The following is a 16,481-nucleotide window of genomic DNA, read 5'->3' on the forward strand; positions in this document are numbered from 1 at the left end:
GCACGGAGGTTGACGGCGGCGCATGGACCTCGCTGTGCTGTGCGGCACGGGCAACTCATCGTCGGGCACGGCATCATACGATTCTCGTCCCCCTCACCTGCTTGCTAGAGCATCCGTCGTGGAGGCTCGTCGGCTCACCAGCTCAGTGGAGGCGGTTGCGGCGAGTGGGCCGGCCACGGCAAGGAGTCAGCGCGGTGGAGGCGGGGCGAGGCAGACTGGGTCCGGTGGGGAATGCGGGGAGGATGAGGCAGTGTGAGGAGGCAGCGCAGAGGAGCCCGCTGGGGTGGGGGCACGGCGCTGCGGAGGGCCGGTGTTGCGGGGGATGGAGTGGGGTGGGCAGATGGACACGGTGACGTGAGGAGGAAACGATGCAACAAGCATCGAGACACGCGAACGAGACGAGCGGATAGGGTCACTGGGCGAGCGGCGTGTGTAGGATTGTGTGATGGGAGGCGTCCGTCCACCTGTACATCTTAATTGTTTCATTATTGATGCTGGAAGGAACATAATCAAGTTGGACGATAGTAATCTGTGATCGATCAGACGGCGCGAGGGAAGTGTGGTTCCGTTAGGTTTCATCCCACATTGGTAATTGATGGTGGGGGTGCACAACATATAAGACGGGGGCAGCCTTCACCTATTAAGCTAGTTTTTTTAGGTTGAAGTTAGAGCATCTCCAAGAGTTCCCACGAATTTCTTCCTAAAAATCATAGAGTTTCCCAACTTGCCAAAAAGTATTAGGAGGAATAAATGAAACCATCTCCAATTGGTGCCAAGATTAGGAGGAATAAATAAAACCATCTCCAATAGGTGCCAAAAGATTGGGAGGTAGAATTTTTTTGCAACTGATTGGGAGGTAAGATTGAGAACTTTTGGATACGTGTTTTGTCTATTCTTGCCAAAAATCATAGATTGGGAAGCTTTATTGTAACTCTTGGAGATGCTCTCAGGCCCAAGGTCTTGATATGTTTTGAGCTCCTGTTGACCTAGCCCAAGGGGTGCCGGCTTGTCCATATAGAGCGAGCCCACAACATATAAGGGAGATGGTTAGGTTTAGTGCCACATCGGTAATTGATGGCGGGGAGTACAGCATATAAAGTGGGGCAGCCCTTATCAGACTAATCTTTTGCCTCAACGTAGGCATAAGGCCTTGGTATGTTGTGTGCTTCGGTGAACCTAAGCCCGTGGATCGGGCCAGATTCTGCTACGCACGCTGGCAGGATTTTCTGCCCCAAGCGCCTATCGGAGTGTCTTGTTGCTACAGCTGCTGCGATAGCGTCATAATTTGTTTATTTGCCATTAACGGCCAGTAGCACGTGCTAGGATCCTCGACCTTGTTGTTCTCGGCCAACGATGCTCGTCAGGCCGTCAATGATGCCACACGTGCTTGTTCCTGGAGCCGTGGAGCTGGTCGTCCATCAGATCTACAAAAATTGGTCTGGGCTTGGATTGGGCATCGATAGGATCGGGCCTAGATAATACGCATAAAAAAACTAATTATGTCTCTAAAAACTTCCCTTCCCTGAGCGTCCACAACAGGTGACTCGGAATTAAAAGCCCGCATTCACACCTTAAAATTTTAATGAAATTAATTTGATAAGATTCAAAATGTCATAAAGGCACTATGTATTAATTAGTGTGCTAAGGTAAAAGCCCCACCTCAAGTTAACATACAGATTATTAAAATACACGTTACACTCAATGGCTAAACCCATTTCAAATCAAGATACATGTAACTATGATATAGTGAAAAAGCAACATCAACCCATGGTTCAACCCATTCAAACCAACAAAAAGAAGAATCAAATCTCAACCAATCCAACCCAATTTTCTAGTAAACCCAATCGAGCCCAACTCGCTAAGTAAATCATACCATTCCCACCCATGCAAAGTACACCCACTTAAGAACCCAATCTATTATTAAACCCATTTCAACACAACCCATTAGCATCATGTGTTTAAGTTCACAATGCGATTGGCCGATTGCAAAGAGTTATTATTCTCTTTAATTCAGTAGGAACAACCTTGTGCATGCATGTCTGTAGTTTTCACTTCAAATATTTGTTGAACCAGTCAAGCATGTAAGCAAGAGCTTCTTCAGCAGTTCTGACAGCAAAGGGATCCGTGGCATTATATCTGCAAGCAAATCCATGTGCAACTCCAGGAAAGATCTTGGCGAAGTATGGAATCTGCAATCATTGACAATGCCACAGATGTTGGTGTAATTGGTATCCAGTGTTACTGTTGTTAGTAGGAACTCACCCCATTTCTTTGACGCAAGGCATTCACGAACTGGTAAACTAGTTTTGGCGGTGTGGACGTATCATTCTGAGCTCCAAGGATCTCAATTGGGCATTTGACCTCTGAGTTTTTGGAATAATTTAGATTACGAATTTATTAACGCAAGACTAGTTTCACAAAAGTCATCCCAAGCAACCAATGCACAATGCACAATTCAAGGCTGTAAATACAAAAAATGATGGGCACACCTTTCATATCTTCAGCCGTCACTGTTGAAGGATGAGAAAGGCAAACTACTTTTATATCGTCAGTTTTTGCTATCTCGGCACCGAATTTTCCTGGCAAAAAGAAACAATGTTGCAAGAATTATTATGTTAAATGCGTTGCCTCAGAAAGTATTTTTGAAAACGAAAGTTAGTGTGCCAAGCTTGGCGACTAATAGTGTTTGATAAGTTGATGTCTTCGCTCACCACCCCAGCAATAACCGCCAACAGCAATGCTCTTCCCTTCCTTCTTCAAAGCAGCAAAGAGTGGCTTGGCGTCTTTGGCAGCTTTTACCTGTCAGATCGTTTGGATACTCAATGAATTTATTTTAACTCATGATAAAATGTGATGCAACATATTGTTAACAATGAATTCTTGTTACGATGAGCTTAAGCTGAAAATTGAAAGGGGTACGAAAATTATTTATGACAAATAAATGGAACAGACCGGGGAGTGAGACTTGATCCACTCTGAAATGTTTTTACTTGTGTCATAAAAATCCCTGTTGAAGAAATCCGGCACCACGACAAAGTATCCAGCCTCAGCAACTTTATCAGCGATCGTTCTGTATTATGAAACATAATCCAGAGCTAATTAGCACTCAACCAATTAAAGAGGGGCATCCTTATGGATAATGTTGTTTCTTACTTTGCAAAACACTATGTAGTGTGTCTCATATATAGGTCAATTTAAATAATCCAAAGCATGGTTAGTTTACTCTTGAACACAAATTCACAAAATCAAGCATCGGTGAGACATTAAGTAAGAAAAGGAAGTGGATATTGTAAAACGAACTTTCTTATTTTTGTTGAGATATTCATTCATCAGGAAGTGGATGAAATTGCTCTTTTAATTACATATTGGATTGTTCCTTTTGAGTTTGCGAGACTGTTGTTCTTGCCCTTCCTGTGAAGGGCAATTGTGATTTTACCCCTCCTTTTGTCACGTTGTATTTTTTACCCTCATATTTTGAAATTAAAGGAGTCATTTTCCCTCACTATAAGTGTTTGTTAAGTGTTGGGAGATTAAACAAATAAAAAAGATAGAACCACATGGCACGACCAAACTATCCCTTCCCTTCCCTTATCTTGTCATTCACATCACATTGGTTTGGTCACGCATAAAGTGACCCATCTAAACTGAACCCTAGCCCAGGCGGTGGCAGTTCGTGTATAGAGTTGAGGTGCCCTTGGAAGTAAAGGCTTGTGGTGCATGCACAGGACATGGCTAGAGTCATACTGAATGCTAGCTAGGTGCGAAGAGGTGCACAAATATGGGCTGGGCAGTTGGATTGAAAAGAGGAGCCGGCGGTAGGAGGCGCAAGGATGAGATGGCTATAGAAGCAGGAGGCACACGACTGCGACCTGCGCTCGAGGATGAACTTGTGGTCGACCAAACACATGTGCAATGGGCCAGGTGAGTGGGACAAGGTTGCCTATTATGAGCTATGGAAGACAAGTCTATTGGGAAAAACAACAATCCAAATGAAAAGGAGGATATATGATGATGATGCTGACACATATTCCCTTATGGCAGTAAGTGATGGCAGTTATGACATTGATGTGGCTGCATCATCTGACTCTAATGCTTGGTTACTCGGGGTGTTCGGCTGGTACACTCGACCACTGTAGCGCGGTTGATTTTGGATGATTTAATAGTGTTCTGTGAGAGAGAATAAGCCGAAACAAGCTGAAACAATCCAAGAACAGATCTGACCCTAGGTATGATCATCTTATATTTTCCTATAATGTTGATGATCCATGTATTGATGAGAATGTGGTGTTCCTAGGAGTGGATCAATGCAAATCATAAGTTACCAAACATGTTATCTTGGATGACCATTCTTTTCTAGACCGTGAAAAAAGACAAGTATGAGAGAAGTATGCAAGAGAGCCGATAAGGGTTGCAAATGGAATTTTTGCATCTTCAAGAAAGATGTACATTGGATGCAAGGTGAAATTAATTTCTTTCTTACTTTTTTCATTAAGTTAAGTTCATCAGCTTCTTGCGTTCTTTTGCATTCCCTTTGCACTAAAAAATTGTGTATTATACGTTTGTTGGTTAAGACGAGACCTAAGTACTTTTGTAGTTTATTCAACAAATGTGGTGAAACATTGGTGTTGAATAAATGGGTAACTAACAGAGTGGTGGACTTGTTGAGGATGACCCTAAAATAGGACCATATGAGTTGCAGGATATGATGTGTTAAAATAAGTACTCCATGCATATTCTATATGACAGAGTTGCCAGAGGAATAATGAGAGCATTAGACATAGTATGTGGGAAGTAGAACAGCTATGACTTGCTTCCTACCTATTAATTAAGATGAGCTTATAAGATCCGTACCTAGCAGCATTGTTGAGCTCGGCACGAAAGAGATCAATTGAGATGTGTGTTTTGGGACGTTCTTTGTTGCTTGTAAATCAAGCATTGATTGGTTTTTGCAAGTTTGACGGCCCTACATTGCCATGGGTGCCACTTGGCATTGGTAGTATACAGAATGGTCATAAGTTAAAATTAAAATGGTTTATCTTAGTACTATGTTGTATTGTTTGTAGAACGAGGTAGTAACTCATTAGGTGGCGAAAGTTCAGCCTATGAGGTGCCTATTTAATGACGCCAAGTCGCCAACGACCATCCAATCTATAAACAAGTTCTAAACTTAAAAAAAAAAAACCCGAAAGCAAGTTGGTTGTGTAGTTCTGGACGCTGAGTTGTTTACTTGAAGTCCCTTAAAACTGAAGATGCTCTTGTTGACCGGGAACATAGCCTACTGTTTCTTTTATCCTTCTTCTTTCTTTCTTTTATTGGGACTGACAATAGAGTACTTATTAACCACGGTATTTACCTAAATGCAGTATTATTCCGTGGCTGCTCGTCCATTTCGGTGAGAAATTCGTTCATCAGGGAATGGCCGAAATTGCACAAGACTATTCGCACCTACTGGACTGCTTCTTTTGTCCACAGAATATTATTAGCTCATAATGCAATTGTTATCTAGAAATATTATGATAATGCCAGTGAACCTGTAAAATAAAGGAAACACTTGAGCATTCAACTAAAATTCTTCAATTTTATGCAGGAACCGACAGTTTGCCGTCTGAAGATATGTTCCAATATTTATGGTTTTTATTATGTCGCCTAGTACTCTGCGTATATGCGCGCCTTTGTATAACCTTTATGGATTAAGTGGTGAAAGTTCATTATAATGTCGCTATTTTAGGACTCCAACAGTCAGCAATCCGCTCAATAAACAAGTAGTACTAGCTAACAAAAATATACTCCTATAAAGCAAGTTGGCTGAGTGCATGCTCAGTTGTTAATAAAAATGAAGATGCTCTTGTTGACAAAGAACAGAGCATTTTCTTTCCTTCTTCTTTCTTTCTTTTTCAAGACTGACAATAAAGCCAATTTTTTTAACTACGTTATACATTTGACCTAAATACTTTATCAAAAAAAATTGACCTAAATACAGTGTTCTTCCCAAAGATTCTAACCATGGGCCAATTTGAGCCCTTGAATTCTTCAAGTATATAACCAGCTTAACAAAAAATTTCTGTTGGTTTTGAAGCAGAAGTGAAAGATTATAAGAGTAACAAGAAGGAACTTAATTAAAATCTAGGAATGAAACTATGGAAGTGAAGGTTGAGACCAAGGTATGTTTGTATACCTGAGTATAGGCGCCTCGAACCCTGAAGAAACCAATGAAAGAAAACAAATAAGCTAGCTGTCAAAAACCACGGCCAAAAACAATCAAAGGTAGCGTACGTGATGATAGTTGGATCTGTGCACTAACCGAAGATGTCGGAGGCGAGAACGACGGCGCGGCTGGACTTGGCCGGGCCAGTGACGTAGGCTCTGAAGCCCCCTGGTAGGTCGCCGACGACCTCGCCAGACTCGCCGCCACGCCGGGACAGGTCCGGCGGGTTGCCGAGGCATTGCGAATGCTGATTGTGAGCTGGGGAGGCTGCTGCCGCCGCAGCAAGCACGACGGCGACGAGGCAGAGGAAAACGTGCGCGGTGGCCATGGCGCTCAGTCAGACGACCGGAAAGCTCGGCAGCGCTTCTTGCGGTTGATAGCTGCGTGCCACGCGCTGCTGCGTCGCACGCACAGAACCTAACTAGCAGCTGGGGGTTATGTAGCGCTGAGAGCAAGATGCCATCACACCGAATGGTAGTTTTTATGTCGCCATCTCAAAGAGGATTTCAGCATTGTCGTTTGTAAGGTCTTTGGGATAAGAACAAAACACGAGAGCTAAACTAAACCACAGAAGCTGAAAGGAGCTTGGTGAGCAAGTTGCATCGAGACGGTGAGCTGTGTTGTCCCTCACAGCAGCTGGTACCGTTGACATTGGATCGCTTCGTAGTGATAGTGTTTTAATTTGTTTTCTTAACAAACGTTAGTGGTTCGGTTGCCACTGTTCAGTCATGATACTTCCTCCGTATTTTTTTACAAGTCATATTAGAAAGCTTTGTCCCAAGTCAAACGTTACTATTTTTTATCATTTATTTCATAGAATCTTTATAGTTTCACAATATAATGAATTATATATTATGAAAGTGTTTCTTAGAGTGAATCTAAAAACATGTCTTATGTCGTAAACTTATATAATTTTTTGAAATTGATAGATACAAATGTTTGACTTAGGACAAAGCTAATACGACATGTAAATAAGAACGAAGAGAGGAAGTGTTGCATGTTACTCATTTGTATTATTATATTGTAACACACAAGAGTTAAGATGAGGTGGCACTAAGAGAGAACAGACCTTCAGTTTTTACCTTTAGTCCCGGCCATAGTTGGGCCCAGGACTAACTAGGACTAATGCTCCCATAGTTGGGCCAGGGATTTTAGTGCTGGGTGGTGGCCCAACGGCTAGCGCCCATATGTGTCGAGTTGTGATGAGTGATTTTCAGAAGATGATCAGGCTTCGCTTGAGTTTGAAACTAAACCTAGCGTGAGTGTGTGGGTAACATGTCTCTTGGCTGTGTTGGTGTGCCAGTGTGGAGCAAAGAGACTATCGACGGCCATGGAGAAAATCAAGTAGAAACATGCCATGCCAATGGACTGAGAGCGGTGAAGGACGGACGTGAGGCTTAGACTGAAGGACCAAGGTAGCCGCAAAGACTGACCGTGGGTGGCTGACACTTGGGGACATCGACAAGCAGCTGTATACGTGGAGGAGTAGATCATGTATGTTGACCAAGTCAAACAAAGACGCTGGATGACTTGGTGATCAGGCGGTCGAGAACAAATGGTGACACACGTCAAGACCGTTAAGCAGGCGTAGCAGATTCGCTTCTCTAGAGGGTTTTGGTGGTTAGGGCCTGAAAACCACTGGTAGACGGTTTTCATGTTTGGGCCTCAAAATACGGTTGGATTTCGGGATGGACTTGGAGTAGGCAGTGTGGCGTCATCACGAAGCTTGCATCCTAACGAAGCAATAAATCATGAAGAGCTGGTGGCCGTCAGATGCATCGATCAAGTTGGACCATTTTTTCCTGGGGTTAAGTGGTTCTGCCAAAATATCTAATGTCTTCTTGGGAATGTGTAATATACATAGGAGGCTGCCCTAACCAGCTATCTTTTCAATTTTCATTTTCGCCTAAGACTCTTGTTGCAGTAGTTGTTCTCCTAAGTCTTTCATGATATTAAGGTCTGCAGTAGTTTCAGCTTTGTGTTTATAAGGGCATCGAGATAAGAGGAAAACACGAGAGCTAAACTAAACCACATAAGCTAAAAAAGGGGCTTGGTGAGCAAGTTTTGCATAGAGATGGTGAGCTAGGATGGCGCGATCGGAGTGTCTTGTCCCTCACAGCAGGTACCATTGACATTGGATCGCTTTAGTAGCGATAGTGTTATAATTTGTTTTCGTGAACACATGGTTGATATGTGCCATATGTGTTGAGTTGTTATGAGTGATTTTAAGGAGATGACCAAGATTCAGTTGAGTTTGAGACTAACTCCACCGTGAGTGTGTGGGCAACATATCTCTTGGTTGTGTTGGTGTGCAGGAGTGGAGCATAGATGTTGGCGGTCCTTAAAGGCCAAATCTGACCGCCAAATAAGAGATAAACATGGGAGAATAGCATTAATTACACACATGTTATTGATATTAACACATTTTCACATGTATTGGAGAATAAGTGTTTTGCATGACACAGTTGAAAAAAATGAAAATGTGATCAAAGTGCGCCAAGACACAAAGCGTAATGCAACCTGAAGCAAGCACTAAAGGAAAAGGCCCACTACCTGACGAATCTGGCCCTGCAGGGACAGGCGCCCAGCCCTGCAACAAATCGACCAAAGGAAGGCAGTTGCGGAGAGGCGCTGCCCGGAGGCGGTAGACCCCCTGGCGCACCGCCCTCCTTCCTCCCTCCATGTGGCGGCCCCTCGGCGCTGCTCCAAGGCAGTTTCGGGCGAATCTCCGTGGAATATTCCCTGGAAACTATCCTTAGAGTAGTATAAAGAGGGAGAGGCACTAGTACAGAAAACAGTTTTGGAGATGGTCAAAAGTGATCTTCACATACAATTTTAAAACCGCTACTATGCCAGCGATTGTAAAAATAAGTGATTTTCAAAGGTGGTTTTAAAGCCGTCTCTAAAAATCAATTTTCTGAGGGGGTTGACTTATGACAACCGCCTGATTTTTAGAGGCGATCGACTTAAGTCAACCATCCCTAAAAATATTTTTCAAAATCTTTTAAAAACCGTCTAGAGTCTAATAAAAATAAGAAAAAAAATTCTAGTGTAGCCTGAAGGGTTGAGGACTGGCCACGGCTCACAAGATTTATTTTTCATTTTGAATAAGTGTCTACACCTGGGATTCGAACCCACAACCTCTTCCTCGCGCGATGCTTCCCCTACCACCGAACCACATAGTTACTTATGTCTAATTCTACGATGCTATCTATTTGTACTAATATGTATGAATCTTGTAATCAATATTTTAACTCGTAAACAACCTTAAATGAGAAAACTTTCAACTATAAAGTTTTAGATCTCGTCGAACACTGCAACTTTGATATAGAACATTTCTCCATCCAAGGTCATTTGAAAAATTCAAAAATTTAAAATTCAAAATCCAAGACTTAATTTATATATTTGGAACCGTAAATGATCTCAAACAAAAAAATTATCAACTACAAAGTTTTAGATCTTGTCGAGCTCAATTTTAATATAAATTTTGTCTTCATCCGATTTCATTTAGAAAAGATACGAATTTATTTGTGCTGCAGGTATTTTTAAGGACAATTGACTTAGTCAACCACCCTTGAAAATCGATTTTTAGAGGCAGTTGACTTAATAAAACCACCACTAAAAATCACTCATTTTCAAATACGGTTGACATAAGGAACCGTTCTTGAAAATAGCATTTTCAGAGGAGAGGTGGATTTCTTAATAGAACCGCCCCTAAAAAATTGATTTCTAGCAACGGTTGTATATCTACAGTAACTCCCGCGAAAGTTAGTGACGGCGTGCTAAGACAACCGCTTCTGTTAGAAAAGGGAGATGCCTCTAAAAATCATTTATGTACCAGTGAGGCTCCCCCCTCACTCAACACACCACACATTTGGAGCCTCTTGCCCTCTACTCTTGTACTCTTTTACATTTTAGTAGTATTGTTTGGAGCTAGGCAAGAACATTGTTGGAGAGCTTGAACACCTTGGAGATCTTTGGTATGAGCAATGTCAAGTGTTTTCCTATGTTCATGCTCTCAATATATTAATGTAGTTATGCTTATGATTTAGAGCTAAGTTCTTATGTTATTAGTTTAAAATACGAATCTCCATGCTCAATCATTCATACAATATATATGTTTAGACTAAGATCGAAGCTACGGTGGCTTTGGGCCCAAGGACCCTTTTAACTGTTTCGGTGTTTCGTTAATTTCAGCAAGTGTCTAAATACTTAGAAATTGATAATAAAATGTAGAAAAATCATTAAAATGTCAAACTAAGTTTGTTAGGCTCCTAAAATCATGATCTACCTGCTAGTATAACTTGTTCACATAGTTGGATAATATTCTTAGGAGCTATATAATTAAATTGGGATACTTAACAATGTAAAAATATAAACTTATAGGAATTGTTGTGATAAATGGGTAATAGTATTGGATCTGAAATTTTTACAGTAGGCCCTTAGCAATATTAGGTACTCGTGGTAATTTTTGTAGCTCCAGAATAATCAGTTTGCTAGGTAGCTAATAATACTCTATCTCGAATAATGGTTAAATCGATAGAATGAAATAAAGAAACAACCTTGGTTTATATAACTAAAATAATTATTGGGAAATAACGTCTTATCCGACAACGTGTATATGTAGCCTAAGTATGGTTGTCGTTAGAACTAGTCGTTAACTTGAGAGGCATAAATCATACTTTACGAGTCACGATTGCAGTCAATTAATTATGTCTTTGCATTTGCATCGCATTGCATCTCATATAGGTACGATGATAGATCAATGGATTAATTGAAGGATGGTTGGGAATCCGAAGATGGTGTCATGATATTCTCTCCAGGAGATGATGCAATGGGCTTTCTGTTCAGTTGATGGTGGATGATTTGAGGATGCAAATACAAACTTTTGGTTATATTTTACCCAGGCAAGCCCCGATGCATAACCCCTACATTTCTGCAGTTTAAGTTATATTTGTGCATTAAGTTTTAAGGAGTTGAATGAAACCCACTTGCATATATATCTTTATCCTATGAGTCTTACTAGTATGACAGGATCGTGTAGAATGCTATGCTACAGGACTCTGGTAGAAGTCGAGTGATTGCCTGTCACTCGCGAGAGATAGGAAATATATTACTGCATTATTATCACTTGGAAAATCTAAATGGTGGGTGTAAGAAGTTGTGTCGCCGTGGACACGGGGCATGGCTTGGTTACACTGTTTTCCATGTCTGTGTCGGTTAAGGACCTGTCGTTGCATAAGCCATCGAGGCAAGTCATAGACTTATTATCCCGAGCACATACTTGGGTATGGGCGCTTGGAAGACTTGTTGCTCTCTTGTCGAGGATCTGGCTCTTTCTGGACCGACTGTCAGGGTTTTATTTTGGTGGAGGAGGTCCTTGCACCGCACTGAGTCCGGGACTCAGGGGTGGGGGCTTGGAGTCCTAGTTTGGATAGGGACCTAGACACCCGGGATAGGAGAGTGATGGGTTGGTCCTGCTTATGCCTTAGGTACAAGTGGGGCGTGTGTTTTCGGGGTATCTAGCCGGGGGCATTGATTCACAAATCACCGGGCGATCCGGTACGGCTTGTTTCATGTCTAGCACCGTAGTAAGAACTGAAAGATGAAAGATGGAAAGAAAAGGAACTCTGATTGCTTACCACCTGCTTGAAAGTAGCACATGTGCTTACATAGAATGGTTAGTTAATAAATCAATGCGGCTTTTAATAAAAATCGAATATAAGGACGCACTCTTAGTAATGCTTCCTGCAAATGCAATAAACCCACAAGCCAGATAGACTTGCATATCCTTAGTCTTTTCTTTCTTTCTGTCGGGTAAGTCTTGCTGAGTACAATTGAGTACTCAGGGTTTTATTCCCCCTGTTGCAGGTGACAGGTGAAGGCTTGAGCTGACCTTTGTGTGTGGAATCCTCCTGGTGGGCTCAGAGAGGATTTCCTTTACGCTGCGATCGTAGTCTTTATTTATAACTCTCACTAAATATTTTTATAAATAAAAGTTTTATAATCTGTTATCATAGTTTACATATCAATGATTCATCATGTCAAGATTAGATAATTATTTCCGTTGTAATTCTGATCACATGTTTATACTCTGCTGTTAAATTAAATTGTTCATAACTCTGATAATATGATTATATTCCGCTGTTATAATAATAAATATTATACTCTGATGTTGTATTAAAAGTGATGTAAGAAATAATTAAGAATGATGTAAGCTTTATTCTCTCATTTGTGATCCTGATGGCAGAATTGTGGATTTTTGGGTTCTCCCCTGGGGTGTGCCCGACGAAACTGAGTAATTTAGTGTCCTCCTTTGGGTGCTTAGTGTCTAATGGAAGACAAGCACTCCTGGGAGACATTAGATTAGGCGGTTCTGCCATAGACCCATGGTCCCCCGTGCCTACACACTAAGGCCTTGTTTGGATGCATATATATTCATCTCAACCCACATGTGTTGAAGTGGAAATAAACTAAGTTTCATTCCATTCTACTCCATTACATGTGGATAGAAGTAGATACACATGCATCAAACATGGCCTAAGGCCAGCTGGGAAGAGACGTCTATGTCACCACAAATGGGTCTCATGGCCTAACTCTCATCTCGTCGGAACAGAATGTCTGTAATTGATGGAGCCCCTTCCCTGGTGATTCCCACGGCAACACCAGGGGCGATCGTGATCCCAACTCTAATCTAGTTCACCACACCGGTGAACTGGATCTACCAACGCCAACAACCACCGGTCTCGGTGTCCTCGCAACGCCATCGACTCCCGGTCGGTGCTGAACAACGCATATCGCCGGTTAGCCGATCTGGCGCTGTCGACCACAAATCTTCCCTCTAGGAGTGGGCCGCTTAGGAACGCTAGTGTTGGAATATAAGTGAATTGCCCACCTCTCCCCATCAACTTAAGCTTTTGGGTTGAACTGGTCAGTGCATTGCTAATGGGGAGCAGTGGGCAATTCACTTATATTCCAACACTCCCCCTCACGTGGAGGCTCCCTCAGACCTCAGACATGGAATAGGAGTGAGCAACAATTATTTTATTTAATTACGCTAACCAGGATTCAAACTCAAGACCTCTGGCTTTGATACCATATTAAGTTGCATACACCGACCAGTTCAACCCAAAAGCTTAAGCTGATGGGAGAGGTGGGCAGTTCACTCTTATCCTAATACCTTGGTCGGTACATATAGAGTGCCTGCATGCTTACATGCTAGGACAAATAGCTAAGAGCAACCTAACCTATCTATAGCACTAAGACCAAGTACACTAACCTAACTATACCACTAAGACTAGGTACACTCTAACATCCCCCGTAGTCACAGCGGGAGCACCACAGACGGTGAGACTAGAGAAAAAGTCAATGAACAGAGTTTGCTTCATGCTAGTAAAAAAAGATGCATAACTAAAAAAATAAAAATTTATCTTAGCTAGTTATATATATTAGTAATAATATATGATCTTAAATCTTGAAAACAAAATAAAAAGAGTGTGTGTCTAAAGCTTTCTTTAAAGTTTGTTTTAAGAGCTGAATAAATAAAACGGACTCTGAGGATGATCTCTTGAAATGGAAATGATGAATAGTTGCTCTATTGTAATTCTTTTCAAGTACCTAGTTTTCAGCCTTGAATTCTCCTAAGTTTTGGATAAGACTGTTTTGATATAAGAATTTACTCTAAACTTGAAACGCATGGGTAGCATATGCTTGATCTAAGTCTAGGTAATTGACGGAAATGATATGAGAAGGTCTGAGCTGTTGTTTATCTTGTTCCAAGTGATACTGAACTTCTAGAGATTTATCTTTTGAAAAACATAAAAATGTTTCATAATGAGCTCCTGTATGACCAAGTTTAAATTCCTACCAGAGCCATATATGATATTTAGACTAGGAAAACCTCCACATATATGCTGCTTGTTTTGTATTGAGTTTAGTCAAGCTTTGTTGACCCTTATGATTGGTTTGTCATGCTCTTAAAATCAAGATCACGTACACATCACTCACATATGCACTACTCCTACACTGGGGATAGGCGCAAAAACATGTCATTCCATTTAGATCCACCCAAATATGTTTTACTCCTACACTAGGAGTAAACACCAAAAATATGCTCGATAGGATAGCCACCAAATAAATGCTCCAAGCTCTTGTTGCTATCTCTCAAAAGTTTTGCTGCAGAAAAGAAGCATGGGGCTATGCAAAAGTTATTCATAATAAGAAAAAAAAGAAAGTTGATAAAAAATGGACAATTGTCCGTGATATCTAAAATAATGGGTACTTAGATGCCCGCCTAAAAAAAGAGAGATGAATAAGATAGCACATGCTTTCGTGCAAATATTTCTGAGTTTCAAAACAAAGATATGTTTCAAGGAGTATAGTAGATTTAGGTTACCCACTAAAAATATCCACACACATGCACATCTTGATTTGATTGTATGACTCAACTCTCTTTGGATCCGAGGTTTGACTTTACAAAATATGTGTTGCAAGTATGTTCTTTTATGCTCTTTCTACTCCTATGAAACTCCACATAAGCCTTAGTTGTCGGAAGAGAAAGGCATAACATCACTATTGCCTTGGTGAGGATCCACAAATACAACATATATTGAGAGACTTGAGAGTCATACAAAGGAAGCTCTGAGTTTTATTTTGAAAACCCATAAAAAACTCTAGAATAATGGTTGAGCAAAGAACTTGAGACATAGTGCTTGACTTGATTGTTCTGTCTTTCAATTGCTCAAGACCCAAGTAAAGGCTAAGAAGCCCCATGATTGAAGGTAATATGGGTAAGTTTGAAAGTCAGATCAGTTTGTCCTAATCTAGAGGAGAATTCTTGTTTGAACACATGTGTACTGTTGGAAAGTAGCACTTTCCAGCAAGTGGTATGGTGGGAGCCTTCGCCTGAACGAATGCCGCAGGCGAAGGTAGAAGGAGGTAGGTGGGCCCCAGTACAATTAGGGTTTCATAAGTGCATTCACCCTCTCCCAAACAAGCTTCAGCTCTCCCCTTTTATAGGGCGCTATTTACTACTTTTTCCTTTTACATCTTTTGTCCTACAACTACTACGGTACATTCCTAGAATATCCTCTTGTTTAGAGCAGGTGGCCTAGGGCAAACTGGACCTTGTGGACACCAGCAAGAACCCCTGCGATCCTCCGGGTGTGGGCGTTGCCTGGATTGGATTGGGTGTGCCTCCGAGGCCTCCGCTTGTTGGCGAGACCCCTCGCCCATCTGGTCCAGGCATGGAGCACGACACAGGTTGTGGTTTTTGTTTTTCCTTAATTTTTCATTTTCTGCGCTTTTTGCTTTGCTGACTACTTAATTGCTATTACAGGGGCCTCCGACAGCATAATAAGTGGGTGGGCGGACGCCCTTGAGTCTGTTTATAAAGATATAGGAGGTTGTTTTTTTGTTTTTTCCTTCTATTTGTTTTTAATCTTATGTTTCTTATAACTGGTTTCTTGTTAGGCCAGCTTTGCACCAGCTGAGGAATGTCGATTATTGCAAGCTGCTACGCATGAACCTGGAGCACCAGTGTGTGGTGTGTTTCCATTTGTTTCCTACTGCTCCCTCCCTGTGTTTTTTGTACTTTTTGTTTTGGAAGCTATGATTGACCTTTGCTTTGATAGAGTCACTATACGATGGAGGCTCTTGAAGAGCGTATCACGCAAGAGGTTGTGGACCGCAACCTGGCCATCGAGGCCCTAAAGAAGGAGATGGATATTCTTGAGGTCGAGAAGACCCGGCTTGCAAGGGAGGTTGGTGGCCTCTGCACCGCCCAAGCTGAGTTGGGGGAGCTTTAGAAGAAGGTTGATTTGCTGAACAAGGAGGTGGATGGAGCGAGGCTGCTGATCATTTGGCTGCTGAATGCTCCTTGAAAGCTGCTGAGATGGCTGATAACCTTTGTAAACAGGTTGACGTTGAGAGGGAGTCCAGCGCTGCCTTAAAGGCGCAAGTTGAACTATTAACCAAGCGGCTAGAGGACACCAATGCTGCTAGGGTGGCCATAGCTGAGCTTTATGTGGGTGTGCTCGAACAGTTCAGGGGATCTACGTCTTCACTGTCCTCTGAGCCTTCGCCGTTAAATATCTTCTCCTGGATGAAAGCCAACTTTTTAAAGCTTCCTGACTTCGTTGGTGGTGTTGTGGACTTTGGAGCTCTGGCCTCTGCCACCAACCTTTGCAAGATGCTATTGTAGGATGGCTGCCATCACATTGAAGGCATGCATGAAAGAGACCTTAGGGGTCCAGGAGAGCTTGGAGTGACTTCCCGT

General features: G+C 41.9%; 1 protein-coding gene across 1 annotated transcript; it reads right to left on the minus strand.

Moving 5' to 3' along the window:
• Positions 1-1,609: 1,609 nt before the first annotated feature.
• Positions 1,610-6,641, minus strand: LOC136471824 (endo-1,3;1,4-beta-D-glucanase-like). Its single transcript, XM_066469564.1, has 7 exons — positions 6,302-6,641; positions 6,176-6,197; positions 2,953-3,070; positions 2,712-2,799; positions 2,490-2,579; positions 2,263-2,363; positions 1,610-2,189 (listed from the first exon to the last, which is right to left on the minus strand). Exons 1-7 carry the CDS (start codon positions 6,531-6,533, stop codon positions 2,049-2,051), a joined length of 792 nt encoding a protein of 263 aa, XP_066325661.1. The 5' UTR covers positions 6,534-6,641; the 3' UTR covers positions 1,610-2,048.
• Positions 6,642-16,481: the final 9,840 nt, after the last annotated feature.

Source organism: Miscanthus floridulus, chromosome 8, assembly GCF_019320115.1.
Source record: "Miscanthus floridulus cultivar M001 chromosome 8, ASM1932011v1, whole genome shotgun sequence".
Classification (NCBI taxonomy): domain Eukaryota; kingdom Viridiplantae; phylum Streptophyta; class Magnoliopsida; order Poales; family Poaceae; genus Miscanthus; species Miscanthus floridulus.